Source organism: Equus quagga, chromosome 14, assembly GCF_021613505.1.
Source record: "Equus quagga isolate Etosha38 chromosome 14, UCLA_HA_Equagga_1.0, whole genome shotgun sequence".
Taxonomy (NCBI): domain Eukaryota; kingdom Metazoa; phylum Chordata; class Mammalia; order Perissodactyla; family Equidae; genus Equus; species Equus quagga.
The window spans coordinates 60,660,707-60,686,473 of NC_060280.1; the positions used below are offsets into that span (position 1 = coordinate 60,660,707).

At 36.8% G+C, this 25,767-nt stretch overlaps 1 protein-coding gene across 3 annotated transcripts in view; it reads left to right on the forward strand.

Moving 5' to 3' along the window:
• BCO2 (beta-carotene oxygenase 2) overlaps positions 1 to 25,767 on the forward strand; it is a 47,742-nt gene that overhangs the window by 16,049 nt on the left and 5,926 nt on the right. For 2 of the 3 annotated variants that reach the window (XM_046637608.1, XM_046637607.1), the window contains 6 exons: positions 9,119 to 9,330; positions 9,544 to 9,659; positions 10,352 to 10,454; positions 14,055 to 14,183; positions 15,220 to 15,380; positions 16,291 to 16,458. In XM_046637608.1, the coding sequence (XP_046493564.1) occupies positions 9,119 to 9,330; positions 9,544 to 9,659; positions 10,352 to 10,454; positions 14,055 to 14,183; positions 15,220 to 15,380; positions 16,291 to 16,458 (889 nt within the window). Of the gene's footprint in view, positions 1 to 6,500; positions 6,574 to 9,118; positions 9,331 to 9,543; positions 9,660 to 10,351; positions 10,455 to 14,054; positions 14,184 to 15,219; positions 15,381 to 16,290; positions 16,459 to 25,767 lie in introns of those variants that run through there. The other variant, XM_046637609.1, reaches the window with a different exon arrangement.

A 25,767-nucleotide genomic window follows, 5' to 3' on the forward strand; every position in this document is an offset into this window, starting at 1 on the left:
GGGTGCCCTTTTCTCCACATCCTTGCCAACACTTCTTATTTCTTGTCTTTTTAATAATAGCCATTCTAACAGATGTGAGGTGATAGCTCATTGTGGTTTTGATTTGCATTTCCCTGATGATTAGTGATGTTGCCCATCTGTATATCTTCTTTGGGAGAATGTCTATTCAGATCTTTTTATTCAGATTGTTTGTCTTTTGCTGTTGAATTGTATGAGTTCTTTATATATTTTAGATATTAGCGGATTTTTTTGCTCTAGTTTTAAAAAACCTCACACTGTCAAAAGCCTTTTTATTCATGTTGTTATGAAATCTGAATGACCATTATTTTTAAAGGCTGGATGGTATTCCAGGAACGATTGCCTTTTAAAAAAAATGTGGCAAAATACACATTACATTTACCATCTTAACTTTTCCTTTTTTTACTGAGGAAGATTCGCTCTGAGCTAAGATCCATTGCAGTCTTCCTCTATTTTGTATATGGGTTGCCGCTGTAGCATGGCTGATGAGTGGTGTAGGTCCACGCCCAGGATCTGAACCCACAAACCTGAACTGCCAAAGTGGAGCATGCCAAACTTAACCACTACGCCACCTTAACTCTTTTTAAGTGTACAGCTCAGTAGCATTATGTACATTCACATTGATGTGCTATCATCACAGCCATCCGTCCACTTTTCGTCTTGCAAAACTGAAATTCTGTACCCATTAAACAATAACTCCCCCTTCTCCCTTTCCCCAAGCCTCTGGCAACTATCCATTCTACTTTCTGTTAGTTACCCCATTCCCATGGGCCTGGTGGGACTATGATCACGGTCATACTGTGCTTTTCCTAGCTGTTGTTGGAAGCAGATCAAGAATTATGGACACGTTCAAGGTATGTTTCTTAATATTCCAGATATTTTAATTTGCTGAACCTGTTGCATCTTGTCTTCACTGAATAATAGACTTATAAGATGATAGTGCTTAAAAGGAAATAAAATGCAGTGGTTCTCCCCATCCCTGGCTGCTTCAAGAAGCCCTTAAAAGTTACTTTAGATGCCTGGAGTGGGGGCTGGCAGGGCTGGGAGTTGGGGAGATGGTTTGGAGGTAGAGAAAAAGAGCATGAGTGAGCTGGCTTGTGGATTCCCATTCTGGCCCTATCCAGAGAAGCTCTGCTTTTTCCTATTTTACATACCTGGATTTCACACAAGTTATAATTTGAAAAAAGATTATGAGACAAAAAGAAAGAATAGGAGGAGGAGGAAGAGAAAAATAAAACCACTAGTCCAACCCCCACAGAGTAACAGCCTCTTGCAAAAAGCATATGGTATTTCATCTGCTGCAGAAGCAGCTCTAGTAAATTTTAAACCAAGCAGCAGAGCCACTCAGGGCCTAGGCTTGCACCGCAGGCCTCTTTTAAGGTAAACATCTTTGTGGGAGAAGTGGGTGGTGAGGCTGGTCCTCATAAGTGTCTACTTCATCCTTCAAATCAATTTTTTCAGAGTCAGCAGTAGGCTTTTTTTTTTTAAAGATTTTATTTTTTTCCTTTTTCTCCCCAAGGCCCACCAGTACATAGTTGTATATTCTTAGTTGTGGATCCTTTTTAGTTGTGGCATGTTGGATGCCACCTCAGCATAGCTGAATGAGTGGTGCCGTGTCTGTGCCCAGGATTCGAACCGACGAAACACTGGGCTGCCTGCAGTGGAGCGCGCGAACTTAACCACTTGGCCAAGGGGCCGGCCCCAGTAGTAGGCTTTTAAAGCAAGAATGGGTCTTGTCTGCTCCTGGGTGTGAAGTATAGATATTTTCAGGTCAAAGAGGAGACAAACTGAGACGTAGTTTAGTGGTCAAATCCCCACATTAGACTTAAAGCGAGTGGAAGAGACCTAAAGCCAGTGTAACCCTTAACCTGTGGTTAGGAAGAGCCCCACTCGGTTGTGAATCTCTCATCTCTTTGTTCGATGCCACTTAGTAGGTCTCTCAACATGAAGACATAGTAATGACATGATAAAGGCCTTTCTTCCATTAAAAATGTTTTATTAATGATTTCATTGAAGGCGTGCTTATCAGTTTTTTAAATTACATGAATCTGGGCAGAATAGTAAATATCCTTAGCATTTTAATATCTACCACTCTCCTGGAATGACTTCAGGATCCATGATGAAGAAGTCTAGCCTTCGGGTTCCTTGACTGTCCCCACTGCAGTAATTGTCCCCCTCTGTGCCACTTCAACAAGGCCGTATACTAAGGCTACATCCTGGAACTCCTTCCACAGAATTGTCTTACCTCTGAAATCTTGAACTCTGAAACTCTTCTTTTGTACTCAAAACCTCAATTTTCACACTCCTCTATTTGTTATTTTCAGTCCACTTATTTTCACTCACATTAAGCTCTCCTCTCCTTACTGTTCTCTCCTCTCAGTTTATCAGCTCTCCTTTAATTTCCTCTTCCTAGTGCGGATTCCACCATCAGTCACTTCAAATACACTGTTACCACCATCCTCACTTCCTCGGCGCTGGTGATCACTGCCTCTCCTCTGACCATTTCCAGTCCTAGATTAGCCCATTCCTGGTTTCCTCCACTCATGCCTCAGGCCTGCTGAGCACTTCTAGAGGAAATCTCATAACCTTGCTGATTGATTCAATTACAAAATGATGATTTCCAGCTCTAGCTGAGTCCTTGGTGCCACGCGGGAATCTTGAGCAGTCATTGTTCTTTCCAGCTCCCCACAGGTCCCTTTCCTGAAGTCCCCCTCATTCTCCCTGTTCTTTCACTCTCAACAGATAAACTGGCCTACTTCATAATGAATAGAGGGGCAGTTGGATTTGAGCTCCTTTAATCTCCCTCTTCCCCATGTCCAAATTTCCCCACCTAGGTGCCTATTCCTGCTTCCTCATGATCAAGAGGAGGAAGTGGTCCTCTTCCCCTCCTCTGAAATCTTGCTGCATCATTCACACTCCTCCCCTTGTACCAATTTCTCTTTCACTAACCCTTCATTTCAGTCTTCAAATATCTTCTCATCCTAAAAAAAACCCTCATTGCCTATCCCATCTTCCTCTTCAGCTAATACCCTTTTCCTCTCTTTACTACTTCTGTTTTCCCCCCTCTTGAGGTCTCAGTTCACTGCCCTCTGACTTTTAACCCCACCACTTTACAGTATCAGTTCTCAAAAAACTCACCAAAGTCTGTTAACTATTCAATGAAATGGACTTTCCAGTCCTCAGCCTGACTTTTCTACAGTGTTTGACCTTACTGATCACCCGTCTTAAGTTCTCCCGTCCCTGGATTCCCACATAACACTTTCCCCTGATTCTTCTTCTATCCCTCTGGTTGCATGTTCTAAATAATTTTATAAATTTTATGAGTATATTCTAAAGTAATTTTTTTTGTTGCTCATCTCACTTCACTTGTCCCTTTGGTATATCTCAGCCTCTGCCCTGAATATTCTTTTCTTTTCTTGCATTTTGTGCTTTCTTTGGTATAGTGGAAATAATATATTCTTTGGAGTAAGATGGAGGGGATTCAAATCCCATTTTCATCACTTATGAGTGCTGTGATCTTGAGCAAGGATTTCCATGTGGAAAATGTGACTAATAATACTGATTTTAGTGACTGGGTATGAGGATTAAAGGAGACAAGGCATATGAAGTACCTCATTCAATGGCTGACAAGAATTGGCCCCAGTACGTTTCCATTCTCTTCTTTCCCTTCAGTGCCCTCTCTCTCCGCGCCTTTTCTGGCCAGATGACTTCTTATAGTTCACCTTACGTTTTGGGATGGTGGAGATACCAGGATTTAGAGTCAGCATTGAGTTCAGATCCTTGTTCTGCCACTTACCAGCCCTGTGGCCCTGGGCATGTTCTTGCTCTGAACCTTGGTTTCCACATCTGAAACATGGAAATAATAGTTCCTCACAGGATCAATGTGTGGGGGACAAATATATATTTTATATATAAGGAAAGATGTGGTAAAGTGCTTAGCACAGTACCTGGCATGTAGAAAATATTCAGTAGGTGGTAGTTATTATCTCATTTGTGCCTGTGCCTATTCCTGTCCCACATAGATAACTCTCAAACTTGTATCTCCCACCCCACCCCCGTCTCTTGTGCTCTAGACCTGTATTTTGTGTGTGTGTGTGTGTGAGGAAGATTGTTGCTGAGCTAACATCTGTGCCAATCTTCTTCTATTTTATATGTGGAATGCCATCACAGCATGGCTTGATGAGTGGTGTGTAGGTGTGTGCCTGGGATCTGAACCTGCAAAACTGGGGCCGGTGAAGCAGAGCATGTGAACTTAACCACTATGCCACCAGGCCAGCCCCCTCTAGACCTGTATTTTACCAACTGGTTGTGGAACATCTTTACCCTGATATTTACAAATAGCTCATACTCTTATTCAAAACTGAGCGACTTGCTTTTCCCCCAATACTTGCTCTTCACCTATTCTGCATCGCCATCACTTCGAGTATGACTTTTTGGCTCTCTCTTTTTGTCACTGCCTACATTCTGTCAGTCACCTTTGACTTTTTTTGGAATTTGTCCTTATCTTACTGTAGTGCTTCAGTTTCTCTCAACTGAATTATTGCTTGGTCTCCTCATTGGTTTCTCCAAGTCTAGATGCGTCTCTTTCTATCTCATATTCTGCCCTGTATCCAGAGTGACCTTTCTAAAATGGTGGTCTTACAGTTTCACTCTCCTCTTTCAAAACTCCACACTTTCCTCTTGAAGGTCTTTAAGCCTATAGTCTTTAAGTGCCGACAGGTCTTGTGCTGACCTGTATCTCCATCATCATTGCCTGCCACTGATGGCTTTGCCAAAACACTGACTTGTTAACTGGCTCTTCCTTCAAGATATATGCCTTCACGACTCCTCCTCTTTTTACCATCTCTGCCTGGGATGCCCTTCTTTTCTTCAAATGGCAAACAGGCTTAAGAACTAGGGAAATGTCTCTTCCCCTCTTGACCTTTCCTGGATCCCCACATCCTTACATCCTGTTGCTCCTGCTGTGCATGGATAGCATTTTTTAACACTTCTGCATTGTCTCAGTAATCACTTTGTGGCATAGTTGCTTATGTGCCTGTAAGCACTGGTCTTGGTACAATGTCTGGCAGATAGGAGGGACTCAAGAAATGTGGGTTGATTTGATTAAATGAATGCATTGAATGACAGACTCTAGAAGAATCTTGTGAGATGGAATCGAGCAAGTTGTAAATTATTAAAGGTAAATATGGAGGACAAAAACAAATTTACATGCACAGTATGAAAGAGATGTGGTTTAACAGCAGAACGTTTTAAAAATTACTAAGGAGTTTTGATTGACAACCCTATGAGGTAGTAACAAAGAAAAATAAGGAGGAAATAAAAGAACATGAAATATCTTAATTGGGGAACCTCAATGTCTGGTTTTACACCCAGAGTATTGTGTTTGGCTCTCTGTATTGTAGTTTTAGAGGGAGTTAGACCAGAATAGCAATAATTATTGAAACTATTTAATTTTTAATATTTTTTGAAAAAAATTACCAAGATAGAGAAACCACTAGCTAACATGATCAAGAAGAGAAAGAGAGAAAGCACAAATGTACAAAAGTAAGAAATGACAATTGGAAAGAAACCATTGAAATAGTTGAAAAATTACAAGAGACTTTGTAGGCTCTGTGCAAATACATTTGAAAACTTTGATGAAATGAGTAATTTCCTGGGGAAATACAGATTACCACGGTTGATAGAGATAGAAAGTTTAAACAGACCAATTTCTGTAGAGGGAGAAGAGAAACTTATTAAGGAACTACTTTTCAGAAGGCACCCGGCCCAGATTGTTTCACAGGGAAATTCTAGCAAACTTTCAAATATCTGATAGTCCCGAAGATGTATCAGAGAATAGAAAATGAAAGGAAACTTCTCACTTCTTCTTATGAAGCAAGTGTAATATTGATATCTACACATGATAAAGATGGTACAAAAATGAGAACTATTATTTATTGCTATTATATATGAATATCCATGAAAAAGTACAAAATGTATAGTACTAATAAATATTTTGTTAACAAACAGAATCCAGTACTACATTAAAACTGTAGTTTACTATGATCAAGTAGGATTAATTCCAAGAGTGCAAGGTAGATTCATTATTTGGAAATCCATTAATATCATATACTATATTAATATGTCTCAGGAAAAATAATCATCTCCATAAATGCTGATAAAACTTGTGAAAATTCAACATCCATTTCTCCTAAAAATACTGAAGAAATAGGATTTGATGGATACTTTCTTAACATGATTATTCGAACACAGACACACACATATGTGTGTGTATAAATACATATATAGACATTAATATATCCTAATCTTTGTCCTAAAACCAGTAATACTAAATTGGGAAACACTACAAGTATTTTTTCTAAGGCTGGAGCAAGGAAAGGATGGCCACTATCTCCACTACTATTCAACTAAATATAACGAATATAATTAGACTAAAGAAATTGATTAGAGGCATAAGGATCAGTAAAGTAAAACTGTCTCTTTTTGTAGATGATATCATGGTAGACCTGGAAAAGCATAGAGAATCAGTGACCAAACTAACTCAAACAATAACAGGTAAGGTAACAGCAAGTAAAATTGACATACTGAAGTCAATAGCTTTCATCTACACAATAATCAGCTAACATAATGGTAGAAAACTTGGGGCCGGCCCGGTGGCGCAGAGGTTAAGCGCGCACGTTCTGCTTCGGTGGCCTGGGGTTTGCCGGTTCGGATCCCGGGTGCGGACATGGCACCACTTGGCAAGCACCATGCTGTGGTAGGCGTCCCACATAGAAAGTAGAGGAAGATGGGCACGGATGTTAGCTCAGCTCAGCCTTCCTCAGCAAAAAGAGGAGGATTGGCGGCAGCTAGTTCAGGGCTAGTCTTCCTCAAAAAAAAAAAAAAACAACATAATGGTAGAAAACGCCATTTACAATAACAGCAAAGAAGATTAAATACTTAGAAATGAACTTAACAAGAAATGTGCAAACTTTAAAATACTCCTGAAAGACACGTTTAACACATGGAAGGCATCCTCTGTTCTTAATTAGGATGATTCAACATCATAAAGATGTCAGTTCTCCCTAAATTAATTTTTAAATTTAATGCAATGTTAATAAAAATTCCAACAAAATTTTTAAGGAAGTTAGACAAATCGATACTAAAGTTCATATGGAAAAATAAATATCCCAGAATAGTCAAGAAAAAACTAAAAAAGAAAATTTTCAGTGGGAGGACTAGGCCTACTAGGCATTAAAATATACTATAAAACCTCTATAATTAAAACATTGTGATATCGGTGCATGAATAGGTAAATAGACAAGTGACACAGAGTAGAAAGCCCAGAAACAGACTCAAGAACTTATGGAGGGGGCTGGCCCCATGGCTGAGTTTTTAAATTCGAGTTCTCCGCCTCGGTGGCCCAAGGTTTCGCCAGTTTGGATCCTGGGCGGGGACATGGCACTGCTCATCAGGCCATGCTGAGGTGGCGTCCCACATAGCACAACCAGAGGCACTCACAACTAGAATGTGCAACCATGTACTGGGTGGCTTTGGAGGAAAAAAAAAAAGATTGGCAACAGTTGTTAGCTCAGGTGCCAATCTTTACAAAAAAAAAAGAACTTATGGAAATTTAGTTTATGATAAAGACGGCATCTTAAATCACTGGGTAAAGAGGGCCTTTTCTCTACTTTCTTACTTCCTGCATTTTTTTTTATTGTGGTAAAAAACACATAACAAAATTTAGCATCTCAACTATTTTTAAGCATACAGGTTAGTGTTAGGTTTATTTACATTGTTAAGAAACAATCTTCAGAACTTTTTCATCTTGCAAAATTGAAAGCCCATACTCATTAAACAATAGCTTCCCATTTCCCCTTCCCTCAGTCCCATTCTACTTTCTGTTTTTATGAATTCGACTACTTTAGATACTGCATGTAAGTGGTATCATACAGTATTTGTCTTTTTGTGATTGGTTTATTTCATTTAGCATAATGTCCTGAAGTTTCATCCATGTCGTACGTAGCATGTGACAGATGCTTCCTTTTTAAGGTTGAATAATACTTCGTTGTATGTAAACATTTTGTTTATCCATTTATCTGTTGATGGATACTTGGGTTGCTTCCACCTTTTGGTTATTGTAAATAATGCTGTTATAAATATGGATGTACAAATTTCTCTTTGAATCCCTGCTTTCAGGACCATTGCCTTTTTTTTTTTTTTTTTAAGATTTTATTTTTTTCCTTTTTCTCCCCAAAGCCCCCTGGTACATAGTTGTATATTCTTTGTTGTGGGTCCTTCTAGTTGTGGCATGTGGGACGCTGCCTCAGCGTGGTTTGATGAGCAGTGCCATGTCCGCGCCCAGGATTCGAACCAACGAAACACTGGGCCGCCTGCAGCGGAGCGTGCGAACTTAACCACTCGGCCACGGGGCCAGCCCCCAGGACCATTGCCTTTTAAGATGATGATGTTAGCTTCCCTTATTTATGCTGAAATTAAGCATTCAATCTGTCAAGCATATGAAAGGAAAGACAATATGATGCTAAACCCTTTTAAAAGTAAAGCCACAATCTTTTCCTTAGTTTTTGGATGTTCCGTCATTTAAATAGGTCATTTCTAGTGTAATCATATGGACAAAAATGATTATCCGGTAAGGACAATCATCTTATTTGTTTACTTTAGCATAATTTTGATAAATTAGAAAAATTTTAAAGTAAATGGAAAATGTAATATATACAAGATATAAAAGATAACTAGTTCTAAAAGCTTAGGAAGCGATTTTAATTTGAGAAATGTTAAGCATTTCTCTCACGCTATTCTCTTGACTATAGGGTAAAGATCAGAATTATCTCAGTAGGCACCAGCTTAGATTTTCTCTTTAGCCCTCTGAAGTGTTAGCTTTTTGACAGAGGATAAGGGTCAGGAGAAGGTAAGTTGCTGTTTCCTCTTGTGCTTCAGGACATACTCAAAAGCTGTTACCCTTTAATTTCAAATTCTCTGACTAATCAGGTTCTGCTGGGAACTTGTCCCGTTTCCTTCTCTCTCTATTTGAAATCTCTCATTTTGAAACCGTGTTTTTTCTTATTAATATTTGTTTTTCTATTTTTGCTCTTGTTTGAAGGTACAATCACTGGTTTGATGGAATGGCTTTGCTTCACCAGTTCAAGATAGAGAAGGGCACAGTGACATATAGGAGCAAGTTTCTACAGAGTGATACATACAAGGCCAACAGTGTTCATGATCGAATTGTGATCTCAGAATTTGGCACACTGGCCCTCCCTGATCCATGCAAGAGTATTTTTGAACGTTTTATGTCAAAGTTTGAACAGCTTGGTAAGCAGCCTTTAATGGGCCCAGAATTTGCAGGTGATGGTGACAATTACTTAAATTATTATGATATATGACAATTTATATAAAGATAAATCTTGAAATAGACTTTTCTTTTGGTGTGAGAGGATGTTTAAACTGCTTTCTCTCCCTGATTGAGTGCTTGGGGCCTGTTATAGTAAGTTGTTGTGTTTTAATAACTCTGGGGTTTGGTTTCAGCAATGACTGACAACACTAATGTCAACTATGTGCGGTACAAGGGTGATTACTACATCAGTAGTGAGACCAACTTTATGAATAAAGTGGACATTGAGACTCTGGAAAAAACAGAAAAGGTAAAATATAGGTTAAAAAATAAATAAAAGAGACCCTAAAATTTCTTTCCATTTGAAATATTTTTAGAGTAGTAGATATCTGAAGAAGAAATTGAAGGCTTAACCAAACAAAAACAAAGTTACCCACTGTTTCAAGTTATTGTGCACTCTCTGTCCTGATTAGAATGCCCTGTGGGGTTGGTCTTCCTTAAAGATAATTTTAGACTTCCTCCTTACTTCTAATATCTGAAGGCTAGGGTGAAGGAGAAACAGAGTAGTACAGATTTACTTTGGTCAGTTCATGTTCTTCCTAGCTACAGGGAGAATTGAACGGGAGATTGTCTAGACCTATACTGCCTTTATGTACCACATTAATTAAAAATAAAATAAAATTTTGGACCTCAATTTTAGTTCTTCTTCTATTGAACTTTCCTATGATTGTGGGCACACACACACGTACAAAATCCTTACTGGATAATCATTTTGTCCATTTTTGGTGGTAGGGGTTTTGTTTATTTTTAGTTTTGTTTTTTTGTCTTAGTTTCTTTTGCTTTAGTAGGAAAAATAATTTTGATTTCTCAGAGGTGAGATCTTAGGGCTTAGACTGTAGTTTTCATATTTTGTTTTAAAATAGTTGGCACATCCTTACTGTCTATGCCCATGAGATCTGCCCATGTTTCACTGAAAAGTCTCTGATGGTCTTACATTTGCAGGTAGACTGGAGCAAATTTATTGCTGTGAATGGAGCAACTGCACATCCTCATTATGACCCAGATGGAACAGCCTACAACATGGGAAACTCCTATGGGCCACATGGTAAAGTTAGAATGGAGGTCTTTTTAAAAACAATTGAAAGTTAACTATCTTCTCATGTTCCATTATGGTTAAGATGTAAACATATGAAACTTCATTTGAAAGTTTCAGAAAGAAATCTCTAAAGTAGCGTCACTGAACTTAAAGTATGTAATTTATCATTAAGTATGTGTTCTGTGGTCTTTCCACACATATGCTAAGATGCTGATTTTCTATTTGGCTGTTTCAGCATGGCTCACACATTTATGGTCCATTGTGCTTCCTGGCTCACAAGCATTGTAGGGATTTTCAGTACGTGTTTCTTAAACTTGAATTTTTAATAAGTACCATATTGTAAGTGTAAGAAATTTAGAATGCTGCAGCAGTGAGATGTAGGGAAGCTACATTGTCTATTACATGGGAAGGAATTTATTTTTATCATGGAAGTAACGCACTAAAGTCAGTTGAGGTTATAGTGCAATTGCGTTCACAGTCAATTACACCACATCTCTTTCCTGATATCCATGTACTTCCCCAACTGCCTACCAATCTGCTCAGAAAGTTCTTTTCTTTTTTTTTTTTGAGGAAGATTAGCCCTGAACTAACATCTGCTGCCAATCCTCCTCTTTTTTTTTTTTTTTTTTTTGCTGAGGAAGACTGGCCCTGAGCTAACATCCGTGCCCATCTTCCTCTGCTTTATATGTGTGATGCCTGCCACAGCATGGCTTGACGAACAGTGTGTAGGTCCGCACCTGAGATCCGAACCAGCAAACCCCAGGCTGCTGAAGTGGAGCATGTGAACTTAACAGCTGTGCCACCAGGCCCAGCCCCCTGCTGAGAAAGTTTTAATACCTGATAATGATAGCTAACATTTATTGAGTGTCTAGTATGTGCTGGTGTTAAGTGGTTTTTCGTATATTTTTTCATTTAATCCTTCTAACAACTCTCTGAGAAAGGTACTATTATTATCCCCTTTTTACAGACAAGGGCAGTGAATCTTGAGACTTTAAGATACTTGCATAGGCAAGCTTCCAAGTGTATAAGACCAGACTTGTCAGCAAGCCTGAATCACACCCCAAGGCTTGCTATTAGTCACTGTTAGACCAACTTAAGAATTGTTTACCACTGAGTACAGAAGACTCTCTCAGGGCATGCAAATTCACGTTCCTACTTGAGTACAAATGTTTCTCTCTGTTTGAAAAGGAAGGTGTAAGTATAAGTAGTAGATCTTTCTATCTATCTTAGCTGTCAATCAATCTATCATCTATAACCTATGACACCTTTGTACAGATTACCTTTTGTATAGGTTAGTGTATACCTTTGGTGAGTAATTGGCTTTGTGGGTTGTTCGTCTCTACCTCTCCGTATTTATACGTATGAGTGTATCTGAAAATGAATACTGCAGATGTGTTTTTTACTGGCTCAAGTAGAGATAGGGTACCCTGGAAACTTCATCACCCAGCCATCTCCCCTCTTCTTTATTGCTTGATCTCAGATAGGGATGTATTCTTCAAAGCTGTTACAGGAAACAGCAAACATCCTTTTTGGTAAAATGTTTCAGCAAGTGGGTAAACTGACTCAGCAGTTTTTTGTCATCCGTCTTTTTTGATCATTAAAAAAATCAATTTCTTATTAACTCTGTTAACCAAGTAGATAATTTTGTAACTAGATCATAAAATGAGAAATACTGTTTAACAATTCTCAGTTATGTATCCTAAAATAAATAGTCATTAGATCAGTGATTCTCAGCCTTTAGTGTGCCTAAGAATCACCCAGAATGCTTCCTAGCAATGTAGATTGCTAGGCTTTATCTTCAGAGATTCTGGTTCAGTAGACCTGAAAAGGGGCCAAGAATCTGCTTTTTAACCACCCCCTGACTCCTTTTCTTGGTGCATTTAACAAGATTCCCTTCTGATTTTGGTGCAAGTGGCCGCTGGATCTTTGAGGAGCCCTTTCACCAATCATCAGAGGCTGGGCTTATTGCTTTGCCTCAATTTGCTGTCACAAGGTCTAAAGAATCTCACAGAGTTAGACTCACAGTGTTGGGCAGGTCATTCCTCTGGGCATTCCTCTGCTGGGTGTTTCTTGGGTCTGTCTCCCTTAATCATGCCTTCAAGACTTGTGGTTAAAATAGTTCTACTAGTCTTTAAATTTAGTGACTTGAGTATTTGTCACTTAACCCAATTGCTGAGACAGGAAATTCTTCTCTTTATCTTCTGATCTCAACTAGAACTGAATTTACTTCGTTTTTCTTACTTGATTATTTGGTTCAGTGAGGAGTTTTTGAACTAGAACTCAAATGTACATGTAGCTACAGGGAGCTATACTACCTAGGATGCTAAATTTCATCTAGGGGAAATTTAGTGATTCTCATTGTGATAAAGTGCTTGCTGGTAATTTCTATCTTTAGGAAGTAAAAAGCTTTTAATTGTTTTAGCTTTTTCAGATGTTTTAAAAAGGCTTTTTGAAATGAAAAATTCTCTAAATTGTCCTCTTATCATCATCTGATGCATTATATTTTTTAGTTATCGTATAATTTATTAGAATTTGAGCTTTATGAAAAAAGAGCCTTGTGTTTCTTTTGTACACTGCTGTATAGAAGCGTCTGGAATATGGTACTTAGGACAGTTGGAAGATTGCCTGGAGTATAGCTGGCACTTAATAAGTAGTTGCCGAATAAATGGTTATCTTGTTCCAAAGGAAGCTAGTGATTGCAAAATTCTGTGTTACCCAAGTTCTTCAGTACCTACATTGGCAGTTCTAATAACAGGAAGTTAATTCAGTATGACATCAATATTTGTTCATTCATTGAATCATTTAACAAACGTTATGTTGTTAGTTAATCCATCAAAGCTGTTTATAATGTACCTGCTAAATGCTAAGTCCTTGTTTGGTACTGAGGATGCAGAGATGATCCTGCCTTTTAAGAGCTCACCAGTCTCCTGGGAAGAAGATAAACAAGCAGGAAAATTATAGTACGATGGGATAAGTGCTATGACTGTATAGATATAATCAGGGCATAGAAGAGGGCTCCAAATACCTTTGGGCTGGGGAAGAGTCAGGGAAGGCTACTTGATGAGTGGACGCTTGAGTTGGTTATTGAAGAAGTAGTAAGCAATAGTCAGATGAATGATTGTATAAATGAATGTTCATGAGACAGGATGAGATGGGACCCCAAAGTGACCCCAGGGATTCAGAGGACTGAAGGGAAGGTGTTGCACATAGATGCAAATGGAGATTATAGTGGAGAGTGAGGAGAGGGACAAGTAGAATTTGAGGATATTCCTGGCTGCTACGTTATCTTTTCCTATGAAGTAGGGATTGAGTGCGCCTTCAGGGAGTGAGAAAGTAACCATTTGAGAGCATTAAAATACAGTAAACCATTTGAGAGCAAAAAAATGGTTGATTACTTTGTGTGTATTGTTTCAAAACCTTAGCTAATAATTTTTATAAAGTTAATATGTTTTTTATATACAAGTCTTTGTTTGAAATAACTCTTCACGAAATATGGATGTCATGCACATTGTATAAAGCTCTTAACTGCTTTTGCCTAGTCTGCAAGTACAAGGGTTATCTTTTACTCTAGAAAGTATGTAAAACAAGACAGGATTTTCCGTTTTCCAGGTTCTTGCTATAATGTTATTCGAGTTCCTCCAGAGAAGGTGGACCTTGGGGAGACAATCCATGGAGCCCAGGTGGTATGTTCTATTGCCTCTGCAGAGAAGATGAAACCTTCTTACTACCATAGCTTTGGTGAGTGCAGAGAGAAGGTAAATTGTAATGGGACCTGCCCTAATGTCGCCATAGCAGAGGGACTAGTTTTGGAAAGTACTGTGTTAATACAGCTTGTCAGAGTACGGGGCTAATGAGATCAAGACTGCATTTTAATGTCAGTTAAGTTTATTCTGTTTAGTCATGTACTTCTTACCCTAACCAACTGACTGCTTGAAAATATATAGTTATTTTAGTACAAGCAAGTACTAAAAAATTAATTGACAACACCAAGAGTGAACTGTAATGTAAACTATGGACTTTGGGTGGTTACAGTGTGTCAGTGTAGGTTCATCAGTTGTAACAAATGTACCACTCTAGTGGGAGATGTTGATAATGGGGAGGCTATGCATGTGTGGGGCTAGGGGATATATGGGAAATCTGTGTACCGTCCCTTCAATTTATTGTGAAAATAAAAAACACTGTTAAAAAGTAAAATTAAAAAAAAATCATTTGACCATTAAAAATTGACAGGATTCAAAATTTTAGGTAACTTTAGAGTCCACAGATAATAATCATACCTGAAAAGGTCTTGACTGAAAAGGTCTTGACTGTATTTGCGGGAAGAATTCATAGTCTGTACAGATTGCTTCAGCTTTTTCTCAGAGTGTTTATCTTCTGCATTGTAAACCTTTATAGCCAGTCTGTTCCTGAATCCTTACCCCCAGTATAAATAGCAAAAGGATTAGGGAATAAAGTTTCAGATCATAATCAACACTTTAATATTATGCTTCTTTACCTTGTTCCTAAACCAAAACAATTTAAAAAGAAAGAACAAAAAAGGGGTAACCAGCAAGCTGAAGGCATTCAACTCAAGTTATTCTAAGCAGTTCTCTTTTTCATGTAGGGACAGGAAATATGTACAGCAAAGCTGGGAAACAGTGAAGAATTATTTCTGTCTGGGATTTGTTTAGGTCAGCAGTAAAATGTCCAGGCATTCAGACAAGTCCCCATAACTCACATTTCAGACAACTCTAATTTGCGAAATAACATTTTATTGTTTGCTGGAACCTTTTAGGAATGACAAGGAACTACATAATCTTCATTGAACAGCCTCTAAAGATGAATCTGTGGAGAATTGTCACTTCCAAAATTTGGGGAAAGGCCTTTTCTGATGCAATAAGCTGGGAACCCCAGTATAATACACGGTTTCATGTGGTGGATAAGCACACTGGACAGGTGGAGTATTTTGAGTATATTTATCTTGAAAATGATTGGACACAAAGGCAAATTTCCATATGTTGATTTTTACCTTCACTGGGCATTGCTTGTGTAAGACGCTCTTAATCAAGGATATACCTTTTTCCATAGGTAGGGCTAACTACTTATTAGTGGATTTTGTAGGAAGCGATTTTATCCTTTTAATTATCTGATTCAATTAAAATGACATCTAGACACCTTCTTAGCATGGGTTTTTCCATATCATAATATTTGCTGAAGAGGATCTTGTTTATGCGGAGGTGTTCCTTAACTTTTGCAATGGTACTTCAGTTAGTTACTTCTACCACTGCTTGATATGTAAATGTGATAATCCTACCAAAGTCCAAAGCACATTGGCTAAATATCTTTCTATACTCCTGATTAAAAGCACTATTATATTTGTCTACTTTTTACCTCTCTAAAGAGATAGTATTCTAAATTTACTGTACCCTAATTTCATTACCAAAAAAAATCCCATCTTAATAAAATTGAGTGCATTTTTCAAAGAATTAGTCACTTAATTTATCATAAGCTACTTAATAGCAGTATTTTCTATTTAACCATGTAGTTAGAGTCCAGGATTTATTTATTCTTCAAAACAATGGACCATGTTTCATGAGGACTTTTAAGTTAGTTGTGGCAGTTGATTGGTCTATATCAAATAGCCCGAGTTCATTGATTAATATGAGATGAGACGACTTGAGCAAGCAGTGCTTAAATCAAAGCGGATTTGCTTCTACATTCCAAATTCTACTTTTTACACCTACGGGGCCTGTCACTTCAAGGGGGGAATCTTCTTAATTTGAGTTTTGTGGATCTGTTCCTTAAAGGAAAAAAATATAAATAAAATAAAATGTCTCTTTTTCCTTGTTTGTGTTTTCCCCTGCAGCTTCTTCCAGGGATGTACTACAGTAAACCTTTTGTTACTTTTCATCAAATCAATGCCTTTGAGGACCAGGGCTGTGTTGTAATTGATTTGTGCTGTCAAGATAATGGAGAAAACCTAGAAATTTACCAACTACAGAATCTTAGGAAAGCTGGGGAAGGACTTGATCAGGTAAACACCTTTGATTTGTCAGGAGTTGTGAAATTAATTTTGAATTAGCCAGGTTCTGGCTTTGGCTTTGGCATTAGCTGTTTCTCTTGCTTCTTTGGCAGATAAGGAGGGAGAATGGTTTTAAAGTGAAGACACAGCTTTGTCATTTATTTATTTAATACTTAAAAATAATTTGAAGTACTTACTTAATACTTAAATAAAAAGCATGTTAAAGAAAGTCAAGAGATGTGTTTTGAAGCACTTGTGATTAGTTCCTTGTTACATTTGAGCACTAAACAGACTTATGTTTCCTGGAAAGGAGAACAAAATAGACTATGATCTTAGTTCTGTGATGAAGGAAAGTCTATTGGTTTATCCAGCTGAAGGGATTCACTTTTTCCTGATACTGAATCCAAGGTAAAATTTTTCCTTGGATTATGTAGTGTAAATTGTTTTCGGTTAGAGTTTTATTTTTAAATCTTTTAAAAACATTACTTTTAAACTTTACTTATACTTACTAAGCTTATTTGTGTTATTATAGGCATATGATAGGTCTTGATAGCTGCAGTGTAAGTCCTTTAGCTCTTTTCTTTTTTCAGATTGTCTGAGTTTTTCTTGGCCTTTTGCATTTCCATAAATTTTAGAATCAACTTGTCAGTTTTTGCAAAGAAAAAAAAACCCCTCTGATTGGGATCATGTTGCAACTATGGATCAATCTGGGGATAATTGACATATTTACAACAGTGAGAAATATTGAGTCTCCAGTCCACAAACATGGAGTATCTCTCCATTTGTTTGAGTCTTTTAAAAATTTTTCTCAGTAATGTTTATAGTTTTCAGCATAAGGATATTAGATATCTTTTGTTGAATTTATACCTAGGTATTTAGTGTATTTTGAAAATATTGTAAATGGTATCTTTTAAACTTTCATTTGTATATAGAAATGCAACTGATTCTGTATGATGACCTCATATTTAAAGACCATGCTAAATTTGCTTATTATTTTAAATAGTTGATCTGTAGATTATTTTGGATTTTCTATGTATGTAATCATGTTATCTGAAAATAATGACAGTTTTATTTCTTTCTTTCCAATATTTATGCCTTTTCTTTCTTCTTGCCTTATTGTACTAGCTAGGACCTCAAGCTGAAAAGAAGTGGTCATAGCAGTAATCATTTTCCCCATCTAATTTGGAAAATTTTTAATAATTCACCATTAATTATGAAATTACTGCAGGTATTTTTGTAGATACCTTTATCAGTTTATCTTAATGGTACCTTTTGATGAACAGACATGAGTAGTCCATTGTACATCTGTTTCAGACATCTTCCTATGCTAAGGTCATGAAAATATTCTCCTATGTTATCTTCTAGAAGATTTTTTAATTCTAAAAATTACGTATCCATATATGTATTGTTCTGTTTCTGGACTCTATAGTCTGGTCCATTGGTCTCCTTAAGTATACTTGTGCGAGTGTTACGTTGTTCTAATTACTGTCACTATTATAAAAAATCTTGATGTTTAGTAGATCAGGTCCTCCTAATTTTTTCCTCTACAATGAGTGTCATGGCCATTTCTGGTCCTTTACATTTTTGTATAAATTTTAGAATCAGCTTGTCAGTTTTCACACACAGACACACACACACAAAACAAAAACAAAAACCCTTTCAGATTTTAATTACATTTGCAGTGAATCTATATATCAGCTTGAGTGAGGATTAACATCTTTACACAATGTGGAGTCTTCCAGTACATGAACACAATATATCCTTCCATTTCCTTGGGACTTCCTTAATTCCTTTGAGTGTTTTATAGTTTTCTCGTTAAAAATTTTATACGTCTTTTGTTAGATTTATTCCTAGGTATTTGATATTTTTTGACATTATTTTACATGTTATTTACTTTTGCTTTCCTTTATGTTAATACTGCTGTATAGCAGTATGGTTGGTTTTTGTTATTGATCTTGTGTTCAGTAATGCTGTAATTACACTTATAAATTCTAGTAATTTATAGCTTTTTTAAGATTTTGTACATCTACAATCATATCATATGCAAGTAGTGACAGTTTCTTTTCTTCCTTTCCAAACTATTGGTATTCTTTTTTTGCCTTATTTCACTGCACCTCCAGGACAGTGTTCAATGTAAGTGGTGATAGTTGGCATCCTTGTCTGTTCCCTGTCTGAGAGGAAAAGATTTCAACATTTTAGCATCAAGTATGCTGTTTGCTGTAGATTAAAAAAAAACACTAGTGACTTGATTTTTTAGAGAAGTCTTAGGTTTAAAGAAAAATCAAGCAGAGTACAGAGTTCCCTTCCCTTTATTCCCTCAGTTTCCCCTATTATTAACATCTTGCCTCGATGTGGTATATTTGTTACAAATGATGAACCAATATTGATACATTATTATTAACTGAAGTCCATAGTTTACATCAGGGTTCACTTTTTGTATTGTACAGTTCTATGGACTTCGAAAAATGCATAATGTCATGTATCCACCATTATCGTATCATACAGAATAGTTTTACTGCCCTAAAAATACCATGTTCCACCTATTCTTCCCTATTGTTTTGTGTGGACATCAGTTATCAAAATATTTTTTTTAAAGATACTTTTTGTTCAATTAGGAAAGTTCCCTTCTAGTTTACTAAAAATTTTTATCATAGATGGACGTTAGATTTTATCAAATTTTTTTCTGTGCTATTGAGAGAATCACACGACTTAGCCTTTATTCCACTGATGTGGTGAAGCACATTGATTTATTTAAAAAAAATTTCTAACAGCTATTGATTGATTTTTGAGTGTTAACTAACCTTTCATTCCTGAACTAAATTCCAATTGGTTACACTGTATTTTTGTTTTAATATATTGCTAAGTTTGCTTTGCTAATATTTTGTTTAGGATTTTTTTGCATGTATTTCATGAATAAAGTTGCCCTGTAATTTTTCTTCCTTATAATGTCCTTGTTAGGTTTTGGTGTTAAGGTTTTGCTGCTCTCATGAAATGAGTTGGAAATTGTTCTCTTATCTATTCTTTGTATGAAAATATATAAGATTGGCAATATTTCTTACATGTTTGGAATAATTCAACAGTAAAGAGCTACCTATTAATTTCTTAATAGGTGATCATAAATTATGAGTTCTATTTCTTTAATAATATAGGATTATTCTGATTTTCTATTTCTTATTGTGTCAGATTTGGCAAATTGTGTTTTTCTAGAGATTTATCCATGTCGTTTAAAATTTCAAATTTATTGACCTAATGTTATTCATAATATCATCTTATGTTTTTAAAAAATGTATGTAGGGTTAATTGATATTCCCTGTTTTTATCTCTAATATGGTTGTTTTTACTGACTGCCTTTTTTGTTTGTTTAGGCTTGCCAGGAACTTAGCAATTTAATGAGGCTTTTCAAAGGACCGTCTTTTTGGCTTAGCTGATCCTCTTAAATGTCTGTTTGTTTTCAGTTTCATTGATTTCTGCTCTTAATTATTTCCTTTTCTACTTTCTTTGTGTTTAATTTAGTGTTCTTTTTCTAAGGGTATGGATCCTTTATTTTTGATCCTTTCCCCCCAAAATATACCTTTGAGAAAAAAAAATTCACTCTAAAGAGCTTTAGCTGCATCTCACAAGTTTTATGTTTTATTTTTATTACTTTTCAGTGAAAGTATTTTCTAAATCTTGTTGAGATTTCTTCTTTGAAATGTGTCTTTCAATTTTCTAGCATATGGGCACTTTTCTAGTTATTTTTTGACATTGATTTCCAGCTTAATTTTGCTGTATGATTCTAAACATAAAATTTATTGAGATTTGCCTTATGGCCCAGCATAAGATCATTTTTTTTTTTTTTGAGGAAGATTAGCCCTGAGCTAACTACTGCCAATCCTCCTCTTTTCGCTGAGGAAGACTGGCCCTGAGCTAACATCCATGCCCATCTTCCTCTACTTTATATGTGGGACACCTACCACAGCATGGTGTGCCAAGCGGTGCCATGTCCACACCTGGGATCTGAACCAGCGAACCCTGGGCCGCCGAGAAGTGGAACGTGCGAACTTAACTGCTGTGCCATCAGGCTGGCCCCCAAGATCATTTTTTAAATGTTTTATGTGTACTTAAAATAATATATGTCCTAGATTTTGGATGCAGTATTTTATATGTGTCAATTAGATCATATTTGTTAATATTATTCAAATCTTCTCTATTTTTATTGATCTCTATTATATCAGTTATCACATAACATGAAAGGTATATTAAAATCTCTTACTTGGAGTATAGATTTTTCTGTCTCCTTATAGTTATGCTAATTTTTACTTTATATATTTTGGTGCTCTGTTATTAAGTACATACAAATTTAGAATTGTTTTCCCTTCCTAGTTTATTGAACATTTATCTTTGAGTAATGCTTTTTGCTTTGAAGTCTACTTTTTGCTTAATGTTTGCATGCTGTAACTTTCCCATTCTTTTACTTTTAATCTTTCTAGATGTGTACCTTGTAAGCAGCATATATTTTAAAAATCCATTGTGCTAATTCTCTCTTTGTTTTCTTCTCCCAAAAACCCCAAGCATGGTTGTATATCCTAGTTGTAAGTCCTTCTAGTTTTTCTACGTGAGCAGCCACCACAGCGTGGCAAGTGACAGATAGGTAGTGTGGTTCTGTGACTGGGAAGAGAACCCAGGTCACCAAAGTGGAGAACATGAAACTTTAACCACTAGGCCGTCAGGGGTGGCTCTATTGTGCCAATTCTTAACTTTTCATTGGGGCATTTATTTGAACGAATCAACAATATATTGGAATTTAAGTATGCCATCTTCCTATTTGCTTTCTATTTGTGTCACTAGTGTTTTTTCTCTCTCCTTTCTTGCCTTCTCTGGATTGTTTGAGTATATTTTCTTATTTCCTTTCCACCTCCCCTCCCCCAAACTTCACCCCACCCTCGCCCATTAGCTTGGTAGTTATACATTCTTTTAGTAGTTATTTTAGAGATTATGGTATACATCCTTGATTTAACACAATATATTATAAATTGGTTCTTTTAATTCTTTCCAGACAATCCAAGGACTCAGGAACACTTTACTTCATTTACTCTACTTCTGATTTCTATGCTACCGTTCTTGTGTATTTTAATTCTCTCTCTCTATTAAACCCTATAAGGCATTATTATTAGTGTGGCTTTATGTAAAATCTTGATTACCCATACTACCCCTTTACCCACATCTCTACCTTTCTATTGCTCTTAATTCCTTCCAAACTCTCTGAGCTTCCACATGGAATCATTTTCTTTCTGACTGAAGAATATCTTTTAGTATTTTCTTTAGTTCAGATATGCTGGTGATGAAATCTGTTTTTGCTTGTCAGAAAAATGTCTTGGGGCCGGCCCCATGGCCGAGTGGTTAAGTTTGCACGGTCCGCTTCGGGGCCCAGGGTTTCACTGGTTCGGATCCTGGGTGTGGACATGGCACCGCTTGTCAGACCATGCTGAGGCAGCGTCCCATGTGCCACAACTAGAAGGACCCACAACTAAAATATACAGCTATGTACTGGCGGGACTTGGGGAGAAAAAAGTGGAAAGGAGAAGAAAAGATTGGCAACAGTTGTTAACTCAGGTGCCAATCTTAAAAAAAAAAAGAAGTCTTTATTTTACCTTCTTTCTTAAAGGATGTTTTCATTGGATAAAGAATTAGGTTGTTTGTTATTTTCTTTTGACACTATAAAGTCACCATTTTATTATCTTCTGATTTCTGTTAAAAAATCAGTTGTCAGTCTAAGCTTTGCACCTTTAAAGTTGATCTTTTTTCCACTGTGACTGTTTTTAAGATCTTTTCTTTGATCTTCTGTAGTTAATGATATCTCTCAATATGGTTTTATTTTGATTTATTTTACTTGGAGGTTTAGGGAGTCTGGAATCTATGGTTTGATGTCTTTCATTAGTTTTGAAAAATTTCACCCCTTGTTTCTCCAAATATTACAGCTGGTAAAACCTTTCTCTCTTTTCTTTCTGGGACTGCAGCACACATATGTTACCCCTTTTCACTCTGTCCTCTGTTGCTTATGTTATTTTTAGTATTTTCCATCCTTTTCTCTCTCTAAAGATATTTTTTCTTATCTGTCTTACAGTCAAACATTCTCTCTTTAGCCGTGTCTATTCTGCTGTTAAACCTAGCCACTAAGTTCTTAAACTCATTGCATTTTTCAGTTCTAGAATTTTGATTTGATTCTCCTTTATAATTTCTAGTTCTCTGCTACAATTCTCACTTGAAAGGAATTTCCTCCAACATATTGAGAATAAAGTCTGATAACTCTATTATCTGGATCCCCTGTGGTTCTGTTTCTATCATCTGTTCTTTGTCTTATTGTTTTTTTTTTATCATACTCTCTTGTCTTCTCATGTGCTGGTTAACTTTTATCATATACAGAATATTGGGTTTGAAAAATTGTGGAGATATTTTGAGACCCAGGATGATGTTATCTTCCCACAGAGAAGATTTTCATTTGCTTCTGGCAGGTGGCTAGGATACATTATCAATTCCAGATATTCTTAATCTATTTATAGGGGTTGAGATAATTTGAGTGAGGATACAGTCTTGGCAAGAGCTGGAGTATTTCTAGTTGTTTTTACTTCTAGGGTGCAGACCTAAGTGCTCCTGACACAAAGAGTTAGAGGTTTATCAGGGCATCTCCTTCTTGGCAGACCCTGAACTCCAACTTTTGTCTCTCTAGCTCCTCAGAACTATCAAAATCTCTTCTCATTAGGATCAAGTGGTGGAGGAGTTGGTGTGGCTATATCCTTATAAAAGGGTAGCATGAAGGATCCTTGTGGTGATGGAACTGTTTTGTATCTTTTTTAAAATTTAATTTAATTTTATTATTTTATTGAGGTAACATTGGTTTATAACATTATATAAATTTCAGGTGTACAACATTATATTTTAGCTTCTGTGTAGACGGCATCGTGTTTACCATCAAAAGTCTAGTTGCCATCTGTTGCTTACACACGTGACCCTTTACTCCTTCACCTCCCCTCACCCCCCATCCGCTCTGGTAACCACCAATCTGTTCTCTGCATCTGTATGTTTGTTTGTTTATCTTCCACATGAGTGAAATCATATGGTAATTGTCTTTTCCCATTTGACTTATTTCGCTTAGACTAATACGCTCAAGGTCCATCCATATTGTTGCAAATGGCAAGATTTTATCTTTTTTATGGCTGAGTAGTATTTCATTGTGTATGTATGGAACTGTTCTGTATCTTGAGTGTTGTGTGGTGATCACATGAATTTACACATGATGAAATTGCACAGAACTAGACACACACACACAAACAAGTGTATGTTAAACTGATGAAATCTGAATGAATTTGATGGATTATATCAATGTAAATTTCCCAGTTCTGATATTGTGCTGTAGTTATGCAAGACATTATCATTGGTGAAAATGGATGAAAGATACATGGGCTCTCTCTGCATTTTTTTAATGTGATAAAATATACATGACATAAAATTTACCCTTTTAACCATTTTTAGGTGTATGGTTCAGTACCATTAAGTATGTTAACAATGTTGTACCATCACCACTATCCATTTCCAGAGCTTTTTCATCATCACACACAGAAACTCTGTATCCACTGAATAACAACTCTCTATTCTACACCCCTCCGCCCCTACCCTCACACCCACCCCCAACCCTTGGTAGCCTCTATTCTACTTTCTGTTGCTATGAATATGCCTATTTTAGGTACATCATATAAGTGGAATCATACAAGATTGGTTCTTTTGTGTCTGACATTTTATTTGGCATAATCTTTTCAATGGGCACCCATGTTGTAATATGTATCAGAATCTCATCCTTTTAAGGTTCAATAATATTTCATTATATGTGTATACCACATGTTGTTTATCTCTTTATCTGTTGGTGGACATTTGGGTTATTTTCACCTTTTGGTTTTTGTGAATAATGCTGTTACGAACATTGGCATACAAATATCTGAGTCCCTGTTTTCACTTCTCTTTGGCATATACTTAGAAATGGAATTGCTGGATCTCATGATAATTCTATATCTAACTGTTTGAGGAACTGCCAAACTGTTTCCCATAGCAGCTGCACCATTTTACCTTCCCACCAGCATGCACAGGGTTCTACTTTTTTCACATTCTTACTAACGTTTGTTATTTTCTGGTTTTTTTCCCCCTAGTAATAGCCATCCTAACGATGTAAAGTGTTATCTCATTGTGGTTTTGATTCACATTTCCTAATGACTAATGATATTGAGCATCTTTTCATGTACTTATTGGGCATTTGTATTTTTTTTTGCGAAATGTCTATTCCAGTCTTTTGCCAAGTTTTTAATCAATTGTACATTTTTTTTGTATTATTTCTTACAACTGCATGCGAATCTGCAGTGAGCTCAAAATAAAAAAGTTTAATTAAAAAATTCTTTTATTTTTCTCAGCCTTTCAGCTGCCTTTTCCTAAAAGCAGCTGATGTGCTTAGGGGAAAAGTTGCCCCCAATATCTAGTATGTCTCTGTGGATTTTCTTCTCCTCCCAAGTCTCTGCCCCATTGTTCTTCACTGCCTTTTTAGCTCACCAATGCCTTCAAGTAGCTTTTTTTAAACATTTTTTCTGGCTTTTCTAGCTGTTCTCAATGGGACAGTTGATCCACATTACCTAATCCACCATTATTGGAAATCTCTTTGTGTTCAGCTATAGTTTTGCAAAAGAGAAATATATCTAAATAAATTTAAAAGTAATTTTTTAAAAGCTAACTCTTTATGAAACTTAAAAATGGCGCTAAATCTTTGCTCAGTAAAAACATTTTGGCATGAGATGGAGATAACATGGACTAGGTATACGAGGGGAAAAGGCACGGTTTGTTCTCCATTTTACAGTATTTCAAGAGAGGAAAATGTGTTTTAAGCATTCTTATTGTCAGAAAAATTCACTTATTTTATTAGAGTCTCCTGCTTAAACACCATCTCTGCAGAGAGACTGTGTTGGTGGTCCCCAAGACCACTCCTTGGTTTGATGATTCACTAGGAGGGCTCACAGGTCCTAGAAAAATCAGCAAAAGGCAAAGGCACATGGGATGAAGTCTAGAGGAAACCAGGTTCATGCTTCCAAGAGTCGTCTCCTAGTAGAGTCACACAGGACACGTCTAATTCCTCCAGCAATTTGTTGTGACAGCATGTGTGAAATGTTGTCTGCCAAGGAAGCTCACCCAAGCTGGTTGCCCAGGGTTTTTGTTGGAGATCAGCACGTAGGCATATAGCCCCTACGTGAGTAACCTCAGTTCCCGAAGCTCCAGACTCCCAGAGGGAAAGCAAGTGTTCATCATAAA